This window comes from Triturus cristatus, chromosome 3_1, assembly GCF_964204655.1.
Source record: "Triturus cristatus chromosome 3_1, aTriCri1.1, whole genome shotgun sequence".
NCBI classification, from domain to species: domain Eukaryota; kingdom Metazoa; phylum Chordata; class Amphibia; order Caudata; family Salamandridae; genus Triturus; species Triturus cristatus.
In genome coordinates this window covers 788,508,937-788,535,686 of record NC_140583.1, presented here as the reverse complement: position 1 = coordinate 788,535,686, position 26,750 = coordinate 788,508,937, and the positions used below count along the sequence as shown (strand labels likewise).

Below are 26,750 nucleotides of genomic sequence, written 5' to 3'. Positions count from 1 at the left end.
GCTATTTTTCAGATTTCTGTAGTAAGGAACTGAATTTCTGCAGGAATCTGGTGGCCCTACATGCTACCTGTAACAATTGGCTATTCAGTGCTAACATTACTGCTGGCCGGCATGATCTGATTTGATATGTACAAAATGCTTGTAATAAATAATAACGTCTCAGATTGTTCAGGGTTGGACAAATGCACAGCAAATGAATCAGAGTGTCTTCCACTTGGCCGCAGAGTCTGCAGTGTGTTGTTGGCCATGTTTGTTTCCATACCAGAACCTGATCTTTTGAGATGAAAGCCCCCAACCGAATTCGAAGTAGCAGTTGTTGATTTGCTGCTGTTATATGATCGACTAAGTATGGTTGAGGGGAACATCTCTCCTATGAGGATGATACCATCCAACCGGGTTTTTTCTTTGCTAGGGCGGCTTTGTCCATGATCCAGGCTTTTTGTTTTGCCGCATTATTAGCTATTTTTTTTAAAGCTGCAAAGCTGTAGTTAGTGTTCCAGACTTCTTGCATTTTGAGGGTTACCAATGCTTCTTCTAATACTGTGTTCCAGGCTTTTTTTCCCTTTGTTTGGTTCTTAATTTCGGTCCAACGGTGCCCCATCAAGGAATCCTCTTGTGCTGCTTTTAGTTTCCAACACGTTTTTATTATTGCTGCTTGTCTTACTGGGTACTGATTTGATAGCCCGAAATCCAGACGTACTTGAGCTTGGGATACAAACTGTGGGATCTGAAAGATGTATTTGAATAGCCCTGATTGTTGAAGATTCAGGAAGTTTGCATCTTGTCCTTTGAACAGTTCAGAGCCGTATGTAAGAGTTGGAAGGAACTTAGCAACAATGACTTTTAATAAATATGAGTTGGATGGGCACTTCAATTTTGTTTTTAGTAGATCTAGAGCAAAGCGTAATTTATTTTCCTGTGCTTTTCTGTTTAATAGGTGATCTTTCAATGTAAACCTTGAGTCTACCACTACTCCTAGGTACTTATATGCCACACTCTGTTCTATGGTATTTCCTGCTGCGTGCCATTTGAATGTTTTGTTTTGTCCTATGTGCAATGAAAAACAGATGACCTTCGTTTTTTTGTAGTTGATGAACAAACCATGCTCCCTAATATATTCGAGCAGCATTGTGATGGAGCGCTGTAGGCCCATTGGGGTCTGACTAAATAGGACTATGTCATCTGCGTACTGCATGCTTCTTATTTTGCAGTGTGCTATCTTTGGAGGATCTCTTTCGACTTATGTTAGCCTCTTGCCCAGGTCTGCTGTAAAGATGTTAAAAAGAGTGGGGGCCAGTACACATCCCTGCTTTAGGAGGGACTTGTGTAATGTTTTGGGCGGGCATCTGGAACAGAGGACATGTGCAGTGCCAGAGGGACATTGAGAAGCAAGCACATGTGAAATGCATGGGGGCAGATGGAAGAAAGCGAAAGTGCAGGGCCAATGGGGCTTCTGGGAGGAAGGACAAGTGCTGTGCCGGGGCCAGTCAGAAGCAAGGTCGTAGAATGCCTGGTGGGATTGAGAAGAATGGACATGCACAGTGCAAGGGGACATCCGGGAGCCGGTGCAGTGCCAACAAGGCTTCCGGAAGGAAGGACTGGTGCAGTGCCAGGACCGGCATCAGGAAGCAAGGACAGGTGCAGTGCCAACAAAGCATCCGGAAGGAAGTACAGGCGCAGTGCCAACAAGGCATCCGGAAGGAAGTACAGGCGCAGTGCCAGAGCAACACCAGGAAGAAAGAAAGGAAAGACGCAGTGCTGGGGAGCATTGTAAGGCATGGTAAGTGCGGTGGCTTTGAGTGCCACAGGGTCATCAAAAAATAATGCAGCGCCAGAGTGGCATTTGGGGGCACTGACAGGGACAATAATGGGGACGTGGAGGCACTAAAAGAGGGCAAGTGCAGAAGCGTTGGCATGGACGGAAGGAGGACGCGTATGGTGGAAGAACGACAGATGCTGCGCCAGAGGGACAGCTGGAAGCGAGTGGCACAAAGGGGGTGCCAGGGGCACAGGGTATAACATTGCAGGCGCAGTGGGAGGGGTTATTTAGAAGGAGGGCAGGTGCAGTTCGGAGGGACGGCTGGAAGCGAGGGACACAGAGTGAAGAAAGGGCAGTTGCAATAAAAGGGGCTATTTAGAAGGAGGGCGGGTGCAGCTCCTCAGGGACGCCTGAAAGTGACGGGCAGAGCGGGAGTTCCAGGGCACAGAGTTAAGAAGGGCAGGTGCAGTAGCACCGCCGCAGAGCGGAACAGGGCAGGTGCAGCGCCAGGCACAGGACGAGAGACCAGGCGCCGCATCAGGCACGCTTCACCTTCATGTACACAATATCGTGGAGGTACATAGCGTTCCCGGCTCACAGTGTCTACGGTGCCCTCTGGCCCTAGTCCCGGGAACGTCGGGTGGGGGAGGGCGTGGCCGCAGTGACAGCGCACCTGCATTGGGAGTCAAACAATCCAGGCGTGCCCTCTGTCGGCTCGTGCGCTCCTGCACCCAAGTGAGTCGCTGGAGCCTGAGAGGGTCGATTATAACGCATTGCAATGCAATAGTTCAAGAAGCTCAGGGCGACCACAAACACTTCTCCGGAAATAGCTGGTTCACGACCCTCATATCTACAACGCAACCCTCCACCCCCGGCACTCACACGTCTTTGCGAGATAGCGCTTTGATACCCTTCCTCCCCAATAGCCTCTTGGTGGCCTCTCCCCTGAGATAGCCCTTGTCCTCCTCCACACCCCTCCCTGCACACGTCCCTCGCCCCCTCCCCACCCCGGGCTTCCTTTTCCCCTCACACTTTTAGCTCGCACAGCTGACTGCGCCTATTTTAACAGCCTCAGATTTTCTAATTTTAGCTGTGCCCTCCTGGAAGGGGTGGGGGAGGGGGGGCTGAAGAGGAGTCGGAGAGAAGTCCGGGCGCGTGCTGTGATCGTGCCCCGACCCCCACCCCCTACGGTTCGCCCTACCTATATTCTTCCGTCCCCTCCTCGAAGTCCCTGATACTATCCCTTTCTCCCGTGTGTGCTGCAGACCTAGCACGGCCCGGACCCCGGATCTTCTGGGGCAGAAGGAGGCACAAGTCAGAACTACTCTTCCCCTCCATGTGAAGAACCGTGAGCCACTGGTAGGGAAATTCCCCTCCTTGCAGACCTGAGACCACTGTGCAGAAAGGACGACCCCTTTCAGAGCAGAGGCACTTGTGCAGAGCCGAGAGCCATTTCAGGGCAGAAACCTCCTGTGGAGACCAGAGACCTCTGTGCTGACCGGACACCCCTTTCAGGGCTGAGGTCCCTGTGCAACTCTCAGCCCCTTGTGCAGCTCTGAGACCCTTGTGCAGAGCTGAAACCCCTGTTAAGCGCCCGAACTACTGTGCAGCGCTGAGGCCCCTGTGCAGAGCGAAGGCTTCTATGCAGCTCTCAGACCCCTGTGCAGAGCTGAAACGTCGTGTGCACGAAGGAGACCCCTAATAAAGGGCAGCACCCCTGCACTGCCCGACACCCCGCATTGGCTTCAGCACGCCTGTGCTGCACCTGCCGCCTCCGCGTAGCGGGAGTTTCCTGTTGATCTGGTGAGTCCCCAGGTCTGTGACTGCTGCGATTCCGGCTCCTCTTGATGGGTCTCTCGCGCACCCCCTGCCTGGAATAGGAGCTCCTGCACCCGCTCACCGACGCGACTGTCACTCTCTGGACCATGGCTCTGGAGCTGGCCAGCATCCCCGGGCATCTTCTCTGCTTCCTCATAGGTACGTGAATAAAAAGAAGGTTATTATAATATCCGTCACGGGACGGCGCTTAGAAGCGGCTGTGCGCGCTATGGAAACTAGCGATTAACTCTGGGGGAGGTGTGCTGACTACCTCAGGGCGCTCCTCAGTGTTGCGGTTAATAGGAGATTTCTGCTAGTGACGGTCACCGAAGTACAACCTCTACCGCCACCGCCACCGGAGCCGCTATTACTTGTGGAGAGCACGTCTGCGAGGGTAAGAACCAAGCGATAGCTTACGGGGTTCCAAGAGACCCTGTGAAGGACACGTGGAGGAAGGCGCGAGGAACCCCCACCGCTTCACCTTCCAAGTGTGTTTCCTTAGGCATCCTACCTACAGGTGCCGGCTTTCCATGCCAGCTAAGAGAGGCGCTGCGTTTAGTGAACCCTGCCTCGTGCACCTGGCACAAGTGCCCCTTCCCTATTCTTTATGCTGTTGAATGAGCCGAAACGCTAGAGTTGCAATGTTTCTGAACACTCTACGAATCAGCATACACACGTGTGATTGTACTGCTTAGAGTAAGGGTACAATGTATACTTTATATACTGTGAACTCCAAGCGTGCGATCTCGTCTACGCGCTATACAAGAAGGAATTATAGAATTATATGAGAAGTGTGAATTTGAAGCACTCTTGCTTGGAACTGTTTGCACCACCATGGCTTCTTAGTGAGGATGAAAGGCTGAGCCATACTTTCGGAGGGAGAGTGAAATGGGTGAACTACATATGGAAGTTAACCTACAAAAACAATTACATGACGTTATCGAGAGGGGTACGGCTGTTCTTTTGTGTTGAAGCGAGAGTTAAAGGTATCGCTTTAATGGAGAAATGAGAGTGAATGGCTGTACCCCTGTGTCGAAGTGAAAGTCAGGTATCGAAGCGAGAGTCACATTGTGTCCTGTAACTGGAGGATGTCAAAGGCATTGCTGAAATGTACCATAGTAAGGCATGGGCGAGTTATCTTTGTATATGCAAAATTAACAGACATGCGTATTCGTTTTTTTTATTTTATTTTAAACCGTGTTGGGGTAAGAACGTAACAGGCTTTTTCATAGTATTGGGGGTCAATGCGAAAAAAATAAAAACTGTTCTGTGGAGTGACCTGGCAGCTAAATTGTCACCGAGAGTAAAAGGAGTTTTTATAGCATTGGCGTGAGGGTAAAAGGCCGCCTCATTGAGTAGGGAACGAGTGAAAGGCTGTTCCATGAGACGCGAGGAACAGTACGCGGCAGCTCAGTATCCCCGAGAGAGAGTGAAAAGCTGTCCCATGAAGTCGGAGGAGAGAGAGTGAAAGGCTCATCTACGGGGTGGGGGAGAGTGTGGAAGACTATCCCATAGAGCCGGAGTGAAAGGCGGTTCCCCGGGAGCGAGTGAGAGTGCAAGGTACTCCGCAGCATCAGAGTGCGAGTGAGAGCCTGTGCCGTGGAGTGGGAGAGACGGTGAGCGCCTCTTCCGCGGAGGACAGATGACAGATGCGCCACAGCATCTGAACGAGCGTGAAACTGGCTGGGGGACAGTGTGAAATGATGCCCATGGGCGGAGGAGAGAGTGAAAGGCTGCCCCATACTGCCGGAATGAAAAGCTTTTTTTACGGATTTCTAGTGAAAGTGCAAGGCTGTTCCACAGAATGTGAGTGAGAGGGGTTTCACGGAATGGGAGAGAGTGAAAGGATGTTCCACGAAGAGTGAAAGAGAATGGAAATCTTTTCCATGGAGCGGGGAGAGAATAAAAGTTTGCCTCACAGTGTTGGAGCAAGAGGATGTTGCACAGGGTGGGAGTAAGAAAACAAGTCAAGGTTGCAACATAGCATCAGAGTGAAAGTGAAAGGTAATCCCACCAGAGAGTGGGAGAGCGAGTGAAAGGCTGTTATAAGGATTGGGAGATACAGTGAAAGGCTGATCCATGGATTGCGAGTGAGTACAGGCTGCGCCGTAGCATAGCAGTGAGAGTGAAATGCTGGAACGGGAGAATGTGTGACCTACTTTCATGGGGCAAGGAAGAGTGAAAGGCTGCCCCATAGTGCCAGAGTGAAAGTCTTTTCCACTGCAGCACAGGCTGCGCCGAAGCATCGAAGTGAGAGTGAAAGGCTGCCCTGTGGAGTCGGAGAGTGTTTTAGACTGTTTCATGGGGTGAAGAAGAGTGAAAGGTTGCCCCATAGCGCCAGAGTAAAATGCTGTTTCACGGGGTGCGAGTGAGAGTACAAGGCTGCGCAGTAGCATCGAAGTGAGAGTGAAAGGCTGTAGTGTGGAGTGGGATAGTGTGAGAGTGACTGTTCCATGGGGTGCAGAAGAGTGAAAGGCTGCCCCATAGTGCCAGAGTGAAAGGCCGTTTTACGGGTGCGAGTACAGGCTGCGCTTTAGCATCGATTTGAGTGAAAGGCTGTCCTGTGGCATAGGATAGTGTGTGACTGACTGTTTCATGGGGCGAGGAAACGTGAACGACTGCTCCATAGGCCCAGAGTGAAAGGCTGTTGCATGGGGTGAGTGTTCAAGGCTGCTCCATTTCATAGGAGTGAGAGTGCAATGCTGTCCCATGGAGAGGAAGGGAGAGTGAAAGGCTCTTATAAGGAGTAGGGAAGAGGGTGAAAAGCTGTCCCATGTGAGGGGACAGAGATGTAAAGTCTGTTCCATGGGGTGGGGAGAGAGTGAAAGGCTGCCCAGTAGTGTAGGCACGAAAGGCTGTTGCACGGTGTGTGAGTCGGAGGCTCGGAGCACTAGGCTGCTGAGTGGCATGAGAGTGAGAAGGAAAAGCAGGGGCATAGCTTAGTCTGTGAGATTCGTGGGGGGGGATCTCGAATTTCTCAACTAAAAGGGTAAAGGGCTAAAGGATGGAAAGGAGACACGTCCAATGTTTGGGATTATCTGTTCACATGAACAGAGTGTGAGCACTGAATTGCATTAAGTAGGTCTCTGTCTAGAGTGACAATGTGGGTGAAGAATGATGGGTTGGAATGCTACCCGAGCGATGCCACTGGTTAGACTATTTGCAAGCCTTCGTCCCATCACCTTTTGGGTGTTTGACAGTAGCATGCCTGGAAAGGTGAGACTGGCACAGATTTCTGGCCCTACTGCGGCCTATGTTTGAGAATTCAGAAATGTAGTACATTTACATCCATTCGAGAAGTACTTCTGTGATGGCAGATTTACTACATTTTTGGGAAAACCGGTTACTGTATATATTGAACTTCTTTATCCAAAAAGTGAACATGTTAAAACCGCTTAGTGAAATGAGAAACAAGCATTGGCAATGCCAATAGGTCTCGCCTATGCGAGAGGTATTGGCTTGGGCAATGTGTTTTGCCATTATGAACACCAGTGTGGCTGCTGTTCAGCATGGCTAGAAGTTAATGATGTGGGGTGGGGCCGATTGTGCTAGAGTGGAATGGGGTAGGGTGGGGTATATTGGGGTGGGGTAGATTAAAGTAGGATAGATTGGGGTAGAGTGGGGTAGATTGGAGTGGAATGGGGTATACTGAAGTGGGTGGATTGGATGGATTTTAGTATGGTAAATTGGAATGGAGTTGTAATAGTTTGGGTTTGAGTGGGTTAGATTGGAGTGGGGTAGGGTGGAGTTGAGTGGGGTATATTTTGGTGGCATGTGGTAGATTGGGGTGGATTGGAGTGGGGTGGGATAGATTGGAGGGGGTTAGACTTCACTGTAGTGGGATCGGTTTGGTTGGCATGTGGTGGATTGCAGTGTGGATTGAGGGGGTGGATTAGAAATGGGGAGATTGGAATGGGTTTGGGGAGACTGAAGAGGGATGAGAGGAGTGGGGTATGGTAGATTTGGGTGGGATAGATTGGGATTGGTAGATTGGAGTGGGGTGTGGTAGATTGGGGTGGGACAGGGTGGAGTAGATTGGAGTCACGTTTTGTGAAGTGTCTTAAGAGTGGAGAGGCGTAGAGTGGAGTGTGGTAGAATGGAATGGAATGGAGTGGCATGGCATAGAGTGGAGGAGGGTGTTGTAGAGTGGAGTGGCGTGAAATCGAGTGGCGAGCATAGAGTAGAATTGCGTGGAGTGGCGTAGTGTTGAGTATGCATTGTGCGGTAGCGCACTGCCATTACAGACAAGACATTTTAATTTGAAATTACCATTAAATGTGCACCGAAAAACAGTTTTACTGCACACAAACGATAATGTCATCACCTAGTGTATTGATGTGTTTTGATCGTATTCCAATACTTGTTTCCACCACACTTCAGATTTAAAAAAAGTGCTTCTTTTGTACTAATTCTACTATGTTCTGAAACGTCAGCAAAGTACTTTTTTTTGTGTGCTAAAAAACACATTCTATAATCTCACCTCTTACATGGATACTCAGCAGGATTGTCACTTAAATTCTCTAATTTTAAAGTCAAAGAAAGAAAAGTAAACACCAAGATCCCTCATAAGAGAGAGCTTGACATTTGGCCTCTGTCTCTGAATTCCCAGCAAATGTGACAGGATAAGAACAAGATTTAAAGTCCTGTTTATAGAAAGCGGGCTCCTGGAAGAATACAGTAAACAAAGTTTGGGCAACGGGAGGGACGAACACAAGCTTGACCGCCTAAAGCAAATAGACAGAAAATGTGAGTTATAATCCACAAAGCCAATGGTAAGCAACAGGCAGAATGCATTCCTAAGTCAGCTTTCTAAATGCCCCCAAGAACTCTTTAGCAAACCAGACAGCTGTGCTGTCTGGTAGTCTTCAGCCTAAAAATGACAAAGACATAGCAGACCTGACTCAGAGCCACCATACCCAAATACCAAGCTAAGAATGCACTTATTTGGGGCGTGTAACACCAACTCCCCCCCCCCTCCCCCAAGCTACACTCCTGTCAATTACAATGTGAAAAGCAGAGGTCGAAGGGGGTGAGATTTGTGGGGCACGATATGCCCTTCTCTAATTTTGCCAGGGTGCCTGCTGCCTCAGAGAAATGTAAATGTGTGCAATGGGTTAATCTGTAAAAGTAAAGGCTGCTTGGAAGCTATGTTGGCTTTAAGTGAAGGAGTTCATTTGGAGCTTTGTGATGATAAATAGGTCTTTTTTTGAGAGGTATTGTAAGCGTGTTTACAGCTGACTGCTAGAGTGCATGCTTTTAATGGACACAAAAATGTTTGCACCAGGTATAGTTTGCATTTTATTGAAATCTGATTTGGAAGCACTTTTTCTCTTAAACCCAAATATTTTTTTACGTTTTGTGGCAGCATTTTTTTAACGTTTTGTGGCAGCCTATCTTATACTGTGTGTACTGCAAGTTAAAATTAACTTACATATTTACAATGCTTTCTATCACAGGCTGGGACTTCAAAGCACTAAAAAATATACGTCATCAATCCAGTCGAACCAACTAGTATTCAGTTCTGTGGCCCTCTGGTTAAACACACACAGTTATTACAGTGGCGTCAATCAACAGAGGTTTCAAAACGTAAAATAGTGCATTTCCTACTGATTAGTTTAACTTGCTTTTACTTTTTAATTGAAGGTGTGAATGTTTTTATATGCAGTTATCTGATGGAAAAAGAACAACAAAATAATCAGCAAATCTTCTGTTCTTTTTAGCCAGACCTTTGACCTCGCCCCCTCAGTGACACCCCCCCATTGCGCCCATGATCACAGTTCCCATACTTCTTCTTATTGAACTTCGACCACAGGTGAAAAGCTGCGGACTGATGTCACTGACAACAGAAGATTCATAGTTTCCAAGTGGGGGCAAATGATGTTCTGTAGAGACCGAAGGAAAGTCTAGTCCAGTGGGGAGGAGTGAGAGAAAAGGCCATTACTCATCTAAACACAAAAACCGTGTTTAGCACCTCCTTTGTACGATCATGTCAGGGGTAGGGCTTTGCCAGGTCCCTCCGGGTTTCAGACACGGGAGTGAATAAAAACGGACAATGAAACAGGTCCATATTGGGCCCTACATTTATGTCCTTAGCTTTAATGGAATACACAGGGATGGCTTTCTAAACAATGAATGTGAAAAACGTGTATGTGATCCATGTCAGCGATTCAGTTCCTGATCATGTTTTACTCAATCTTGTATTCCCTAAGAGTATTTGGGATTTCCAGGATGTATTGTTTTCTTATCTTTTTCTTTGTAGCTTATTACTCTTGTGTAATGCATACTTTTAACTGAGTCGCCTCTGGGTGTTTATTCAGGGTCACAACTAAAAGCTCTTGTGTTGAGGCGGAAGGCATTTCGAGTTTCACACATTGCCTTTCAGTGGATCAAAAAGGTGTTCAAAATAGCTGGCCATCCAATTATTGGCCTCTCTTCAGAGCACACAGAGCAACACCTATGTATTCCAATTCCAATTGTAATGCTGTACAAATGTTTGTTAAGGAGGTGCACAGTTATCAAAATGTTGACCTGATGAAAGTAAAAAAAATGCAGTGCTTACATGTTAGTGAGTGGGTTGTGTGTTTGAGGACCGGTGAAGTGAAGGGGATGTGATGAAGTGCATTGAAAAGAGAGTGAAAAAGGTGCTATGGAGGGAAGAGATGAGGTGTAGGATAGGCAGAATGTGGTAATATGTAGAGAAAAAGGGTGTACATGTCTAACAGAGTGAACATAAGGGTAGTGGCTGAGACACTCTGAAGGACACTACCCCTTCCAAAGGCCTCAATAATGTTTAATTTAGTCTAATAAGTTCAAAATTAAAACATTTTCAATATGAATTAATCTGAAAGAAACACGTTAGTTAGATTCCTCACCTTAGAATATCCCCAGGCGTCAGACTGGATCCGGAAGATTTTTCGTCAGCAATACCCCTTGCGCGTCGCTAGGCGTCGTCTGCGGCTCCGCGTCCGTCGTCGGCGTCGTGCGCCGGGATGACGTCGTCGGAGTACTTAGACGCCGCCCTCGCGCGCTGACGTCCGTTCTTCTTTTTTCCGCGCCAGTAAGCGCAGATCCGGGAGAGCTACCCCTTTTAGTCTTTTTTGACTAAATCTTTTTGATCATTTTTGATCCTTGTCTGTCGACATCTGGTGCCGGTAGGATGCCTGGGTTCAAGGCTTGCGAGGATTGCCATCGACTGATGTCGGTGACCGATCACCACCGCCGGTGCCTCTACTGTTTAGGCCCCGACCACGACGCGGAGTCGTGCAACGACTGCCAGGCCCTGACTTCGAAGGCTAGGCGGGAGCGGTCCCGCAAGCTTCTCGAGGTTCGCCACTCGGCTCCGCGTCGTGCGCGATCCCGGTCCAGGAGGAGGTCCAAGGATCGCTCGCGGAGCCCTAGCCGACGCCATCGATCGTCCGGCTCCAAGTCGTCGGGTTAGTCCAAACGCTCAAAGAAGTCCAAGAGGCGACACCGCTCTTCGGACTCCCCTCGCCGGTCGCGCGACTCGGCCGAGGGTCAGGGTGGTTCCACCCCCGCGGCTCCGGCGGAGCCGCAGGCGCCGCGTCCGCCCCCATACCTTCCGGTCCCTGGGACTGACGCGGCGCCGGCGGAGATCAGTGCCTTCCTCTCGGCCATGAGGAGCCTGGCCCCGCCGTCGACGCCCGCTGGCGCGCCTTCGGGCCCCGCGGACTCGACTGGGCGACCTTGCCTGCCGGCGGCTCCGGCCCCGGCGCCGTCGACGACTCCGGTCTCGACGCCGCAGGTCCCCGCGGGGCCCATGCCTGGGCCCCCGTCGATGCCGGTTGACCTAGTCACTCCTCCACCGGCGCTGGCGAATGAACCACCGACGCCGCCGCCGGCGCACACGCCTACACCTCCGGCGCCGCCGACGCCTTTGGCGCCGACACCGCCCCAGTTTAGCCCTCCTCCGGACCCGGCGCCGCAACGGCGTCGACCGACGCCGCATCCGACGCCGCTTGAGTCCTACCATCTCTACAGTCCGGTTCCGATCGTTTCTCCTGTTTATCAGGAATCGGAAGAAGGGGGCGACTGGGAGGGGTTCGAGGACCCTATGGCTGTTCAGTCACAGCTTTCTCAGGACTGGGCAGATGAACTGGGGGAGGCCAGTGGGCTGGACACCTCGCCAGACACTGGATTCACTTCTCCTCCGACCGTGGCTTCGGAGGAGGGTGCAGCATTTTCTGTGGTGCTGCGCAAGGCGGCCGAGGCCCTTGGGCTCGAGTTGCCTGCCGTGGCTGTGAGGACTAACATCCTCACTGAGGTGCTTCAAACCTCAGCAAGCTCCACTGAGCCTCTGCTGCCGTTCAATGAGGCCCTCACTGACGTTCTGCAGGGCACCTGGTCCAAGCCCTCCACAGTTCCTCCTGTGGATAGGAACGTTGCCAGGCGCCACCGCCCTGCTCCGGGCGACCCCAGTTTCCTGTCCCAACACCCCACCCCCGAGAGTCTGGTTATCCAGGCCTCTACCTCCCAATCCTCCTTCCCGACCGCTCCGCCGGACCGGGATTCCAAGAGACTCGAGCAGTTTGGCAAGAAACTGTTCTCGTCCCTTAGTTTGGGCCTGCGGTCCTTGAATACCGCCTGTCTCTTGGACCGTTATTCCCATTCCCTGTGGGATACGGTGGAGGACGTGCTGCCCCTGTGTCCGGAGGAGGTCCGGACGCGTCTTAACCAGGCTTTGGCCGATGGGAGGGATGCAGCACGGCACGCCATACGATGTGGGCTTGACACCACGGACTCGCTGGGTCGGGCGATTTCCACCACGGTGGCGCTCCGCCGCCACGCCTGGATGCGGTCCACGTCATTTTCCGGGGATGTCCAGAACACCCTCATGGACATGCCCTTTGATGGCACTCGCCTGTTTGGTGAGAAGGCGGACAGTGCGCTGAACCGCTTTAAGGACTCCCGGGCTACGGCCAAGTCCTTGGGCCTCTTGGCTCCGCGGGCGCACACCTCCGCTTTTCGCCCCTTTCGTGGCCAAGGAAGGGGCGCCTCCTCACGTCCGCAAAGCCACCAGCCGCAGAACCAACCTGCGCACGGTCGCGGACGTGGTTGCCGCCGTGGCGGAAATGGAGGCCGACGTGGTCAGCCCACTTCCACCCCGGCAGCATCCGCCTCAAAGCCCTCCTAGTCCGAGCTTTCAGGCCCATACCACGCCGGTGGGCGGCAGAGTTCGCCATCACCTGCTCCACTGGCGGTCCATAACATCGGACAGGTGGGTGCTGCAAATCGTCCGAAGGGGCTACTCCCTCCCCTTCGAGACGACCCCTCCAGCCATGCCACCGCAGCACCACCGTATCTCGGGGGATCATTTGAATCTTCTCCGCGAGGAAGTTTCGGCTCTCTTGGCCAAGGGGGCCGTCGAGCGCGTTCCGAGCCCAGAAGTAGGTCGTGGTTGTTATTCCCACTACTTTCTGGTTCGCAAGGGGGGCCTACGCCCTATCTTGGACCTCCGGAACGTCAATGCCTTCCTCAGAAAGGAAAGGTTCAAGATGCTAACGTTGGCTCAGGTTCTAGCTGCCCTAGACCCCGGAGACTGGATGGTAGCGTTGGACTTGCAGGACGCATATTTCCATATCCCCGTCCTGCCGGCCCACCGGCGTTACCTGCGGTTCACGGTGGGCCAAGAGCACTTTCAGTTTACCGTGCTCCCCTTCGGCCTCACCAGTGCCCCTCGGGTGTTCACGAAAGTGATGGCGGTGGTCGCAGCTCATCTGCGCAGATCAGGGGTTCCAGTCTTCCCCTATCTCGACGACTGGTTGTTGAAGGCGGGCTCGCCCCAGGCAGTCGTCTCCCACCTCCAGACTACGGCGGATCTCCTGCATTTGCTGGGGTTTTCCATCAACGTGCCGAAGTCACACCTGAGTCCCTCTCAGAAGCTCCTCTTCATCGGAGCGGTTCTCGATTCGGCGCAGTTCCGGGTCCATCCACCGGAACAGCGGGTCCGGGATATACAGGCCCTGATTCCCATCTTTCGGCCTCTATCCCGGGTTTCGGTCAGGCTAGTGTTGCGGCTTCTGGGGCTGATGGCCTCCTGCATCCTACTAGTGCATCACGCCAGGCGGCGCATGCGGGCTCTGCAGTGGGACCTGAAGTTTCAGTGGGCCCAGCATCACGGCAACCTGTCCGACCAGGTCTTGATCTCGGAGGGCACTGCACAGCAGTTGCAGTGGTGGCTCACGGACCGCGAGTGGGTCAAGGGCAAGAGCCTCTCCCTTCCCCAACCGGAGCATGTCGTAGTGACGGATGCGTCCCTCCTGGGATGGGGTGGCCATATGGGAGAGGCGGAGATCAGAGGCCTCTGGTCTCCGGCGGAGTCTCGTCTCCACATCAACCTGTTGGAGTTGAGAGCGATCCGGCTTGCACTGAAAGCCTTCCTTCCGTCTGTCCGGGGAAGTGTCGTGCAGGTGTTCACGGACAACACCACCGCCATGTGGTATTGCAACAAACAGGGCGGGGTGGGGTCGTGGACCCTTTGTCAGGAGGCTCTGCGCCTCTGGACATGGCTGGAACACCAGGGCGTCACCCTAGTGGTTCAACATCTGGCGGGCTCTCTGAACGCCAGAGCAGACGAACTCAGCCGCCGGTGCATGATGGATCACGAATGGCGTCTGAACTCCGAAGTGGCGCAAGGTCTCTTTCAGCAGTGGGGAGAGCCTTGGTTAGATCTATTCTCCACCGAAGAGAACGCGCAATGTCAGCAGTTCTGCGCGTTGGAATTTCCAAGGCGGCACTCGCTCGGCGACGCTTTTCGTCACGAGTGGAGTTGCGGTCTGTTGTACGCCTTTCCGCCTATACCACTTCTGCCCAGAGTGCTGAAGAAGATCAGGCACGACCGGGCCCAAGTCATCTTGGTGGCTCCGGATTGGGCACGAAGATACTGGTATCCCGAGCTACTCAGTATGTTGACTGATCCCCCGATACGTCTGCCCCTTCGGGAGGATCTTCTGTCGCAGCAGCAGGGGACGGTCCTCCACCCGAACCTGTCCAGCCTCCACCTCCATGCGTGGAGATTGAGCGGCGGCAGTTGATGCCATTTGACTTGCCTCCTGAAGTCTGTGATATCATTCTGGCAGCCAGGCGTCCCTCCACAAAGTCGGTATACGCCTGCCGGTGGAACAAATTTGTGGCATGGTGCACAGCAAAGGCTGTGGATCCCCTTTCCGCCCCTCTTTCTGAGGTTCTCCTCTTTCTTCTTTCTCTGGCCCGGCAGGGCTCTGCCCTGGGCACCCTGAAAGGTTATCTTGCTGCCATCTCCGCCTTCTTGCGGCTTCCTGATCAGCCTTCTCTTTTCAAGTCCCCTGTGGTTACACGCTTTCTCAAAGGCATTACACACACGTTCCCTCCTGTCCCTTTTGTAATGCCTCAGTGGGACTTGAATCTGGTCTTGACATTCTTGATGTGCGCTCCCTTCGAGCCTCTTCACAATTGTCCCCTTCGTCTTCAGACTCTTAAGACTGCTTTTCTGGTAGCCATCACCTCGGCTAGACGGGTGAGTGAGCTCCAGGCTTTATCTTCAAAGCCTCCTTTTCTGTCTGTTCATCCGTACAAGGTTGTCCTTCGGCCTCGTCCTTCCTTTCTTCCTAAAGTGGTGACTCCATTTCACCTTGGGCAGTCTGTCACCTTGCCCACCTTCTTTCCGCCTCCGCATCCTTCCAAAGAGGAAGAGAGGCTCCACCGTCTGGACCCAAAACGTGCGCTCTCCTTTTATCTGGACCGCACAAAACAGTTCCGGGTGGACGACCAGCTTTTTGTTGGGTACGTGGGCGCTAAGAAGGGGAAAGCTGTGCACAAACGGACCATCTCTCGGTGGGTCGTTTTGTGTATAAAAATTTGCTATTCCTTGGCTAAAAAGGACCCTCCTGTTGGGCTGCGCGCCAATTTCTACTCGGGCCACGGCGGCTACTACTGCCTTGGGACGGGGAGTCCCTTTGCAGGACATCTGTCAGGCGGCGACGTGGGCTTCGCTACACACGTTTGCCAGGCATTATTGCCTTGACAGCCAAGTCCGGAGGGATGGCTTCTTTGGCCGTTCTGTCCTCCAGGACTTTCTGGTGTGATCTTGGTTCGCAGACCCACCACCGGGGATGGTATTGCTTGGGTATCTATTCTAAGGTGAGGAATCTAACTAACGTGTTTCTTTCAGATGAACAAGTTACTTACCTTCGGTAACGATGTATCTGTAAGAAACATTAGTTAGTTAGATTCCTCACCGACCCACCCATCCTCCCCGTTCTGCGAACTGACATCTAGGGTTAAGGTTATCCTTTTCAGGCCCCTAGATTTTATTTTTGGCACCAGTGTCGGTCTTTGCATGGCTCTGCGTTCCTGGCGCGGAAGGCTATGTACAAGAACTGACGTCAGCGCGCGAGGGCGGCGTCTAAGTACTCCGACGACGTCATCCCGGCGCACGACGCCGACGACGGACGCGGAGCCGCAGACGACGCCTAGCGACGCGCAAGGGGTATTGCTGACGAAAAATCTTCCGGATCCAGTCTGACGCCTGGGGATATTCTAAGGTGAGGAATCTAACTAACGTGTTTCTTACAGATACATCAATCAATCAATCAGTGACACTTGTAAAGCGCGCTACATACCCGTAGGGTCTCAAGGCGCTGGGGGAGGGGGGAGGGGGGGGGGGTGCCGCTACTGCTCGAACAGCCAGGTCTTCAGCTTCTTCCTGAAGGAGAGGTGGTCTTGGGTCAGGCGCAGGTCGGTAGGGAGGGAGTTCCAGGTCTTGGCGGCCAGGTAGGAGAAGGACCTTCCTCCTGTAGTCGCTCTTCGGATGCGGGGGACGGCGGCGAGGGCGTGGTTGGCTGATCGGAGGTGGCGTTTGGGAGCGTGGAAGTTGACTCGGCTGTTGAGGTAGCTCGGGCCTTGGTCGTGTAGGGCTTTGTGTGCGTGGGTGAGGAGGCGGAAGGTGATTCTTTTGTTGACGGGGAGCCAGTGAAGGTCTCTCAGATGTCCGGAGATGTGGCTGGTTCGTGGGATGTCGAGGATGAGTCTGGCTGAGGCGTTCTGGATCCGCTGGAGTCTCTTCTGGAGCTTGGCGGTGGTACCGGCGTAGAGGGCGTTGCCGTAGTCCAGTCGGCTGGTGACGAGGGCCTGGGTGACGGTCTTCCTGGTCTCGGTGGGGATCCACCAGAAGATCTTCCGTAGCATGCGTAGGATGTTGAAGCACGCCGAGGAGACGTTGTTGACTTGCCTGGTCATGGAGAGGGAGGAGTCCAGGAGGAAGCCCAGGTTGTGTGCATGGTCTGTCGGTTTGGGTGCGGTGCCCAGGGCGGGAGGCCACCAGGAGTCGTCCCAGGCGGAGGGTGAGGAGCCCAGGATGAGGACCTCCGTCTTGTCCGAGTTCAGTTTCAGGCGGCTGGTCGTCATCCACTCGGCTACCTCTTTCATCCCTTCGTGCAGGTTGGATCTGGCGGCGGCGGGGTCGTTGGTACATCGTTACCGAAGGTAAGTAACTTGTTCTTTAGGGAACAAATCATCGCTATTACTCACTTATCTTAACCAGCTAACAACCTTTGACAAAGCAAATAGTCCTGGCTGGTTTTAGATGTATGTAAATTGTATTTCATATCTGGATGCAATAACAGAAAGTTCAGTTAGGCACCAAACTCCTGGTCGGATGGCACATTATTGTAAATCTCCAAAATGTAATGTATGTGCTTAAGTCACACCCTTAATTACTTAGACCATGCCCAGCCTTAGGCATGGGCGAGCTGGGCTGAGGCCCAGGGCACCACATATTCCAAGAAGCACAGCAGGGAGCTGCCTGACTTAATGTCACGCAAACAGCAGCTGGTCCATCCCACTTGGTCTCAATCAGGGCCCGTTCAAAGACTTTGTAATCAGCCCTTAATGCACCTCAGCGTAATTGTTAGCACCCCATCAACCCCCTGTCCCACTCCCACCTTGTTCACACCTCCTGCCAGCACAGCGCAAGGCACCCACCCCCCACCCACACACCCACCAAATTTTCTTTACGTTTAGGGCACAATCCCAGTGAATCTGATTTAGGGCCGGCCCTGACCACGCCCCTTTTAGACACGCCCTCCATTTTTTCTTTTCTACTTGAAGCCCCGGTCTGGGGTGTTTCCAATCCAACTTCACTAGAGATAGGAGCAAACCACGGCAGCAGCAAAAGTAACAGGAAAAGGTGCCTTTGTAAGCACGATAAAACGATACTTTTGTCAAGTTTTATAGGATTTAAAGGCCACTTTGAGGCCGAGCTAGGGGCACACTGCCAGGGACGTTTGTGAGAAATTACTTGCACAATCTACGTTAATAAAGCGGTTAGGACAGTGAATTTGGGCTCAACCTCGTATAAATTAATTCAATAACTACTTTACCGAATCCAGGAGTTAGTAAGCAGCAACGAACGACCCAGTGCGAAGGTAACAACCAGACAAATTGTTTGTAGAAGACATCTCGGGTTGTTTTTATTATTACACACTTTATAGTAAAAACACGTCATGGAAAAATCACGTGACATTAAAATGAGTTAACATACATTTAAAACATTTCTTTACATTCATAGTTCGCACCATTGAAGAAAAAGGAGGGCATTGAATTTGAGGATAATTACTGCCCGAGTGTTCCACCCTCCCCAACACCTGTTCGGGAAAGTCCCTGGACGACTGCAGCAGAGCCACCCCCTGTAGGTGGTGTACGCCGTGGAGCATGAATTCCTTCCCCCCCCCCCACATCTGGTGAAACATTTAGATTAAATAATATCAGATCTCTTCTGGGATGCAATGGCAATAATACGCTTGAATAATCCAAGCTGTGAGTCTAATGCTAAGCCGTGGTCCAACAAGTGACCGTCATAACATTACACGCTAGATGAAAACACACCAAAAGGAAAGAAAAATCCCTAATCAAATCTAACCGCAGTCTCCAAAAGAAGGGGACAGGCGGGTGGGAAAAGCGATGCCACAGGTGCTTGGCCGTGTGGCAGCTGGATTTAGCACAGAGCACCTGGACCACAGCTGGCCTTTGCTCGGCGAGTGCAGCGGGCGAACGCCAATTTGGCGCGCCCCTCCACCCACCTTTTATTGAAAACTATTCCTCCCAGCCTTAGCTTGTTTTGAGGGTGAGACTGTCATCCAACATGTTTACTCCCTAAGCCTTCGGTGCACAGCTGTGGGATGGACACGGCACTGGCAGCCTGCAGAAGCAGTGTTCACACACAAGTGAAGGGAGTCTGAAGATGACCTGTATGCAGGCAGCTCCATTCGCCTCTCTGTAGTTAGCGCCCTAGGCCAGTGCCCAGCTCGCCCATACTAAAGACCAGCCCTGAATAGAAGTGAAGAGGCACATCTACCTTTATCTAAGGCTTTTAAATCGCTCCCTCAATCAATCAGGGAATTGTAAGCGCGCTACTCACCCGTGAGGGTCTCAAGGTGCTGAGGGGGGTTCCTCAGTATTGGTTAGCTGAAGAGCCAGGTCGTGAGGGTCTTCCGGAAGGTGTTCAGGGAGGGGGCGCGTCCGATGTCTGCCGGTAGCTTGTTCCATGTCTTGGCTGCAATGTGAGAGAAGGATCTACCGCCTGCTGTGGCTCTTTGGATATGCTGGGTTTCGGCCAGTGCGAGGTTGGAAGATCAGAGGTTTCTTTTGGGTGTGTGGAAGTTGATTCTGTCGCTGAGGTATTTGGGTCTGTTGTTGTATAGGCATTTGTAGGCGTGAGTGAGGATTTTGAAGGTTACTCTTTTCTCAACGGGGAGCCAGTGGATATGTAGGTGTTGGCTGATGTGTTCGTGCCGGGGGATGCCGAGGACGATTCTGGCGGTGGTGTTCTGTATTGTCTGGAGTTTGCGGAGTAGGGGCTTGTTGATGCCGGCGTAGAGTGTGTTTCCATAGTCCAGTCTGCTGGTGATGAGTGCGTGGGTGACTCTTCCTTGACTCTGGGGGGATCCATTTGAAGGTCTTGCGGAGAATGCGGAGGGTGTTGAACCAGCTGGAGGTGACGGCGTTGACCTGTCTGTTTATGTTGAGTGATGAGTCTAATACGATGCCAAGGTTTTTTGCGTGGTCTGAGGGCGGTCAGCCACCAGGTGCTGTCCCATGTTGAAGGGGTGGTTCCGAGGACGAGGACTTCTGTCTTCTCGGCGTTGAGCTTCAGGCAGCTGTTGGTCATCCAGACAGCGACGTCTTGCATTCCCTTCTGGAAGTTGAGTTTGGTGGGGTCTTTGGTGAGGGAGAGGATGAGCTGGGTGTCGTCGGCGTAGGATACGATGTTGAGGCAGTGTATTCAGACGATGGCTGCGAGGGGGGCCATGTAGATGTTGAAGAGAGTCGGGCTCAGTGATGACCCCTGTGGGACTCCGCAGGTGATTTTCGTGGGAGTGGAGAGGAAGAGTGGTAGTCTGATCCTTTGCCTTCTTCCGGTGAGGAATGAACGGATCCAGTCCAGGGCTGTTCCTTGTATGCCGGCGTCGTGTAGTCTGGTGACTAGTGTACGGTGGGAGACGGTGTCAAAGGCCGCTGATAGGTCGAGTAGGAAGAGGGCTGCAGAGTGGCCTTGGTCCAGGAGGATGCGGATGTCGTCTGTGGCGGCAAATAGGGCAGTCTCGGTGCTGTGGTTGCTTCGGAAACCGGATTGGGATGAGTCGAGGATGGCGTTCTCTTCGATGAATCGAGTCAGTTCCCTGTTGGCTGTTTTCTCTGCAACTTTGGCCACAAAGGGGAGGAGCGAGATGGGCCGGTAGTTTTTGAGGTCGGTGGGGTCGGCTGTGGGCTTCTTGAGCAAGGGCCTGACTTCAGCACGCTTCCAGTTGTCTGGGAAGGTGCATGTTTCGAGGGTGGTGTTGATGGTGCGTTGTAGTTTGGGTGCGATGACAGCCGCGGCTCAGTGGTAGATGTGAGAAGGGCAGGGGTCGGTGGGGGCTCCTAAGTGGGTGCCTTTCATGGTCAAGGCTGTTTCTTCGGTCTTGATCGGTATCCAGTTGGAGATGGTGGGCTGGCTGGTGTCTTTGGAGGGTGGGGGGCTGGCTGTAGTGTCTGGATGATGAACGACGAAGTTGTCGTGGAGGTTTTTAATCTTGAGGTGGAAGTAGGTTCCAAGCTTGTCGAAGACGTCCTGGGACTGGGTGATGTCTGTGGCTTCGCTGCGTGGGTTGGTGAATTCCTGGATGACAGTGAAGAGTTCCTTGGAGTTGGTGAGGATTTTGTTGTGGATGAAGTTCTTCTTGGTGGTTCTGATTTGGTTGTGGTAGTCCGTCAAGGCGTCCTTGTAGGTGGCGTAGTTTTCTGTTGTTTTGGTGTTCCTCCAGTTCTTCTCCAGGCGTCTGCATGTGCGCCTGGCTTCTTGGAGGTCGGTGGTGAACCAGGCGGCTTTTCTGGGGCGTTGTTTGTCGGGGTTGCGTAGCTGGGCGAGCTCATCCGTGCAGTTGGTGATCTAGGTATGGAGTTCTCTGGCTGCTATGTTTGCTTCGGATGCCCAGGTGTGGTTGTTTCGGGTGAGGGTCGAGTTAAGTTGCTCGTCTGTAACCTTGTTCCAGTTCCTTCGTGGTGGGTGTGGCGCTGGCCTTGGGCTTGTTAATGGTGAAGTGTATGCAGGGGTGGTCGGTCCATGGTGGTTGCGTTGTGTAGCTGAAGTGGACGCTGTTTCCTGCAGCGAAGATGGGGTCGAGGGTGTGTCCTGCTCTGTGGGTCAGTGTGGTGACAAGTTGTTTAAGTCCGATGTTGGTGAGGTTGTCGCGAAGGATGGTGGAGTTGGGGATGTTGGGGTTGTCGGGGTGGAAGTTCAGGTCTCCAATGAGTATGTAGTTCATTGAGGCGATGGTGTGGGCGCGATGAAGTCGGTGATGGTGGTGGTGAAGGGTGTCCGAGGGCCAGGTGGTCTGTAGACAAGGGGCTGGTTTGGATCTGGAAGTGCAGGTGTTCAGCGGAGGGGAAGGTTTTGCTGGAGGTGGTAAGATGGAGGGTGCGCCTGTGGGCGATGGCGAGGCCCCCTCCCGGGTGGTTGGGGTGGTCCTTCCTCTGGATCTTGTGTCCGTCCGGGATGGTGGTGTTGCTGTCGGGGCGGAGGAGGAGTTGGTCCATGTCTCTGTGAAGAAAGCGATGTCTGGCGAGAGAGAGTCGAGTAGGTTCCAGACTTCCACGGCATGTTTGTGTATGGAGCGCATGTTGAGGAGGATGCATCTTAGGGTGTCGTTGGTGCTGGCGTCTGTGGGTTGAAGGACGGGGTGGTGGTGAAGGTCTGGCGGCAGTGGAGGCAGGAGAACTGGCCGTGGGTTGCGTTTGGCGAGGCCTGTTGGCAGTCTGAGTCTTCCAGGGTTGAGTGCGAGGAGGGTGGCAGTGTTCTAGCGGTGGAGGGTCGGCGATCCAGGGTCACTGGCGCTGGCCGCGGTCGGGTCGCAGACGGGCACAGATGGGCTTGCCTTAGGCGCGCCAGTGGTGCGCCTGCCTCGTGGCCGTGCAGCGGCCGCCATTAATTAGGGGGTGAGCGAGGGATGTGCAGCTGGGAGGCGGGAGCGAGGGAGGGGTCACAACAGAATGGGCAGGAACAATCACAATGGCGGCACAAGGGAGAAGTAACCCAATAACAATGGGCACAAGCAGTTTGGCAACAAAAATCACAGTACAGGGAGAAGTAAATCAATAGCCAATGGGCACAAGCAGGGATGTCACAGGAAATTAAAAAAAACAGTGAGCAGAAGGGCAAGCGCAGCAACGGACACCGGCAAGGTGCAGGAGACGAGGTGCGGTATCGAACCCTACCTGTGGAGGATGGGAGGCAGAGCACAGCACAGCGGAGCTGCTGGGGAAGAGCAGATCTCTGACCGAGGGTCAGAGGTCTTGCTTGCGCTTAATGGCAGCGGCTGCCATTAAGTAGGGGGTGGGGGAGGGACGTGCAGCTAGGAGGCGTGAGCGGGGGGGTCATGGGGGCGAGGTGTCGGTGGGAATGGGAGGGGAAGCTGACAACACAGCAGAATGGGCAGGAACAATCACAATGGCGGCACAAGGGGGAAGTTACCCAATAACAATGGGCACCAGCCGGACGGCACAAAAATCGCAGTACCGGGAGAAGTAAATAAATAGCCAATGGGCACAAGCAAGGACGGCACAGGAAATTAAAAAAAACAGTGAGCAGAAGGGCAAGCGCAGCAACGGGCACCGGCAAGGTGCAGGAGACGAGGCGCAGTTGTGAACCTTACCTGCAGAGCACAGCACAGCGGAGCTGCTGGGGAATAGCAGATCTCTGACCGAGGGTCAGAGGTCTTGCTCCCTCGGATGCCATACTCCAAAGCTGGGATTCAGTGAAACAGATTACACCCCCAGAAGTAGTATTGCTGCCTAACCATCTGGGCAAACACAAAGAGATGATGGACGGAGTACTGAAACTTTTCAGACACTCACCCTGAGTCACAGTAATGGGTTGGATCCATCATCATTATTTAGCTCACTTCACCACCCCAGTTCAGATCCAACCATATGCGAATCCGTCTTGACCCTGTCCCTCATGGGAATGGCTGGGTTTAAACTGGAATGGCATGTGGAGCAAAAAACGATGGATTTAGGGCCAGATCTCTGTACTGGGCTGATTGTTTGACATTGTTCAACATTCTGTCCATCAATTGTTCTTTTTGCCTACCATCTTGAGCCGCGCTTGGGCCTAGACTTGCAGCTCACGTAGTGGGAATGTATTCAGTGCTGGGGGAGAGGATCTTTCTACATTCCCACTCCTCAGCTGAGGAACAAACTCACTTCCATCCACACGATTCAGAATTGTTCATTTCGGTCAAAGCCATGAAAACAATTGTCACCTATTTAACGTGGAAGCATCCCCTATTCTGCCCCTGTGGTGTATTGCTCCAGTAATTGCCACGCTTCTGAATTTTACATGCTGTTGGAACTCTGCCCTCCGCCTTCAGTCAGTTTATTTATTCATTTATATCTTGTATAAAGCGGTACTTATTACATTTCTATGCCTTGAGAGCGTTAGAAGAAATAAACAAGTACAGATTAAAAGAATGAGGGGAAGTTTGTGTCCAGACAGATGGGGTGGGTGCCCCTGTCAGATAGTGTTAGATCAAGACCCCTGATGCACATAGTTGATTTAGTTCAATTTTTAGGAGATTTCTGTCTCTTTTGTGATGTGACTTTGACAGGGTGTTCCAAAATCATGTAATAAGATAACATTCTATACTCAAACCAAAGAAAAACACAAAGCTATTTATTTATTTATTTTTGTAGTTTTATATAGCACGGACATGGCCCAATGGAATCAGAGCCTTTTACAACAGCGACAGGTTACATGGGTTAACAGCGAGTTCCAGTTACATTAATTAACTACCACATAATACAATCATAGCAGTGCGCAAAGGTCATTTACAGTTAAAGCATCAGTTTAGATGGTGGAGTCACATCAGGAAGGAAGTTCAGATCCTTGTGGAGAGAGTACTTACGTATGGTCAAGATTGTGTCCGTTTGGGCCTGGGAAGACGGCTGTCTCTTGTTATGCTGGAAGGTATGGGACGAGGAGAGCAGCAACAAGAGGACAGAGAGTCACTTAGATTGAATAGAGCGGATAGGATTTCCACTCTTCGAGAGAGGTGTAAGAATGATGAAAAAAGCTTGTTGCACAGAGGTCAGTCATGTTCAGTAATTATGGGGGAATCGGGGTGATCTGTCAGGAACAGACTCTGAGGGGTTGCAGTGCAAGTTGGGGGGGCATGGGTTCTTAGTATAAGGTGTTGGGAGATGCTACGGTATGGGGCGATTAAGGTGAGGGCGAGGCTTATGGACTGACTGTGGGGGCGAAGAAAAGGGTGCGGGAGGAAACCTGAGGGGGACATTATGGTGTGTGGGCGTTTGAAGAGTAACGGTGCGGAGATGGCTTTGGAGGGGTGTTTCAGGTCTAGTTTTGTGGTGAGCTATGAGTTTTGATGAGCATATCAGATAAAAGGAGAGTTCGGGGTGAGAGGGGATGTCTGGGTGGATCAGAAAAGGAGGAGAATGGCTGAGGGAGTAAGAGATGAATGGAGATGGGGAGTATGAAGGATCGTCAGAGGGTTTGAGAGTGAGATAAAGTCGATTGTGGCCAGGATTGTGTCGTTGGCTTGAAACATTGTGTTCCAGTTTTTATAGATGGAGATAGAAAGGTTGCCCGAAAGGCCAAAGGAGGAAAAGCATTTGAGTTTGTGTCCGAAGGGGATGTTGGAGAGAGATGAGGATGATAGAAAATTGTATTAGGATCTGATCCATTGGTCAGTGTTCATTGTGATGAGGAGGAGGCCGGTTTTGAGGGCGGCTTTGCGTTGGCAATGATATAGGTCTGCAAAGAGAGATTCCAAGAAGTCTCTCAAGGTCGTGTGTTTCAGGTTTTCCATTGTTTATTTGGAAAGATTTGGTGGGTATTCGATCTTGAATGTATGGTGATAGATCAGAAAAGTCATGATGGGGGTAGCTGGGGCCACGGGCGTCACCATCATGTAGGAGGATGATACCGGTCAGGAAGTTATAGGTATGACCTAGACAACCAGTGTTAGGGTAGAGATGGGTGTTTCATGGTCTTCTGCAGTCTTGCGAAGTTCACTGGGTTCTTTGGGGTAGAAGGAGACCTCATTTAATAGACTAAAGAAGGGGCTGAGATTAGGATACCAGTGTTATCGATATGTTGGGCAGGGCAGTTTTCTAGAGTTGGTTGGGCTCGGTTTGTTGAGTCCGTGAGTTGGACACTAAGGGCCAGGAATATCATAATGGCCCCTGCAATTTGGAATTCTCCAGAGGTTTAGATCATAACAATTTAAATGTGGCTGCCATGTTTGGGAGAAATTAAGGCCTCTTTCCATTGTTGTGATTTTCAGAGGGGAGTTACTGGTGTAAAATGAACATTGGTAGAGGATGACTTTGCCCCATCAAAGATGACAACCACTTTGGGGAGATCACAGTCCTCTTTCTATTTCTGGTAGAAGAACGGAAAGGCTGTAATTCTAGTACTGAGAGCCACCATTTTAAGGTCAGGCATATGCGGAGGAGCAAATAGCATTTGCGCTCAATAAATTAGGTTTACCATCTTCTGTTTCAAATTTCCCTAAGTCTAGCACTCTTTTTTTATTTTCTTTATTTGGGTCTGAGCAACGGAGCCTTTGGGGAGTAGGTTTTCAAAGCAGTGCAGGAGGATCTAAGCCCGTGCAGGCCCACGGATTAGAGTTCCTCAGCTTTAGTGGGGCGGGGTGTGGAGAGAATGGTGGTTGAGCCGTAGTATAGGAGCCAACCAGGGTTGCAAGGGGCCCTAGAGGGAAGCCAGGCTGCCCTTGGGTAAATCAGCAGGGAGGCGGTTATTGGCATGCAGCTGTCCTCACCTCTCATGGGCCGGGTGTTGTCAGGCCCCAGAGTTGCAGTGGGTCGAAGTTCGTTTTCTGCTGGGTCACACCGCGGCGCCCTTGGCAGAGATTCTCTGGACTTCCGTCCTTGCAGGTGCCATGTCCAGGGCCTCCCTGAAGTTAGCAGGCAGGCAGCGGGCCCTGGCTCTATGAGGTTGGGCATGTACTCGGCCCGACGCGGAGTGGCGTAGGGTGCCAGGAGGCCAAAGAGAGCCAGGATCAGCTTGTCAGTATGTCGCTGGGGGAAGCAACTCCCTGACTGTATAATGGAGTGCTGTCATGCAGCCCCAGCCCGGAAAAAATTCAAAGCCGCTGCTTGCCCAGGCGACATGCAGAGGCCATTTAGGATGGCAACCTTTTGATTGCAGAGCGAGTGGTTGCGTCTGTCAGGACCCCAGCCTCTGTGTGAGATTGGGTTTGGTCGCAACTGTGGCATTCGCCGAGCCACAGGGTTTACGGCCACCTCTGAGATCAGCAACCCTGGAGGTAGGAGTTGGCTGTCTGGTACAGAGCCCAGAGATTTTGCTTAGCTTGCAATCACTGGCCTCTCGTCGTCAGGCACCAAGGAGGCCTGGCTTCATGCTTCATCCTTCTGCGATCGGTAAGCAGGCGTCGCTGTGGCGGGAAGAGTAGGCCATGGTTTGTGAGCTCTGGTGAAGTTTCTGTAGCACGACAGAGAGTCGTATCTTCACCCACCTCTTCCCTGATTTTCACCCTTCACAGCTCACGCTGAGACCTCAGAGAATTTAGACTTTAAAGAAAATCTGTCTTCCAAAGATAGCATGAGATTAGCTAGGTTTGCTTGTGTAATTCAGTGC

The 26,750-nt window shown here is 52.1% G+C and overlaps 1 protein-coding gene and 1 long non-coding RNA gene across 3 annotated transcripts in view; both read left to right on the top strand.

The window, feature by feature from the left end:
* Positions 1–1,370: 1,370 nt before the first annotated feature.
* RAMP1 (receptor activity modifying protein 1) overlaps positions 1,371–26,750 on the top strand; it is a 593,779-nt gene continuing 568,399 nt past the window's right edge. The window contains exon 1 of one of the 2 annotated variants that reach the window (XM_085645045.1): positions 1,371–1,780. In XM_085645045.1, the coding sequence (XP_085501171.1) occupies positions 1,408–1,780 (373 nt within the window). In that variant the 5' untranslated portion in view covers positions 1,371–1,407. Of the gene's footprint in view, positions 1,781–2,823; positions 3,737–26,750 lie in introns of those variants that run through there. The other variant, XM_085645046.1, reaches the window with a different exon arrangement.
* LOC146861040 (uncharacterized) overlaps positions 3,746–26,750 on the top strand; it is a 136,768-nt gene continuing 113,763 nt past the window's right edge. The window contains exon 1 of the long non-coding RNA XR_014978903.1: positions 3,746–3,971. This is a non-coding gene — a long non-coding RNA (uncharacterized LOC146861040). The remainder of the gene's footprint in view (positions 3,972–26,750) is intronic.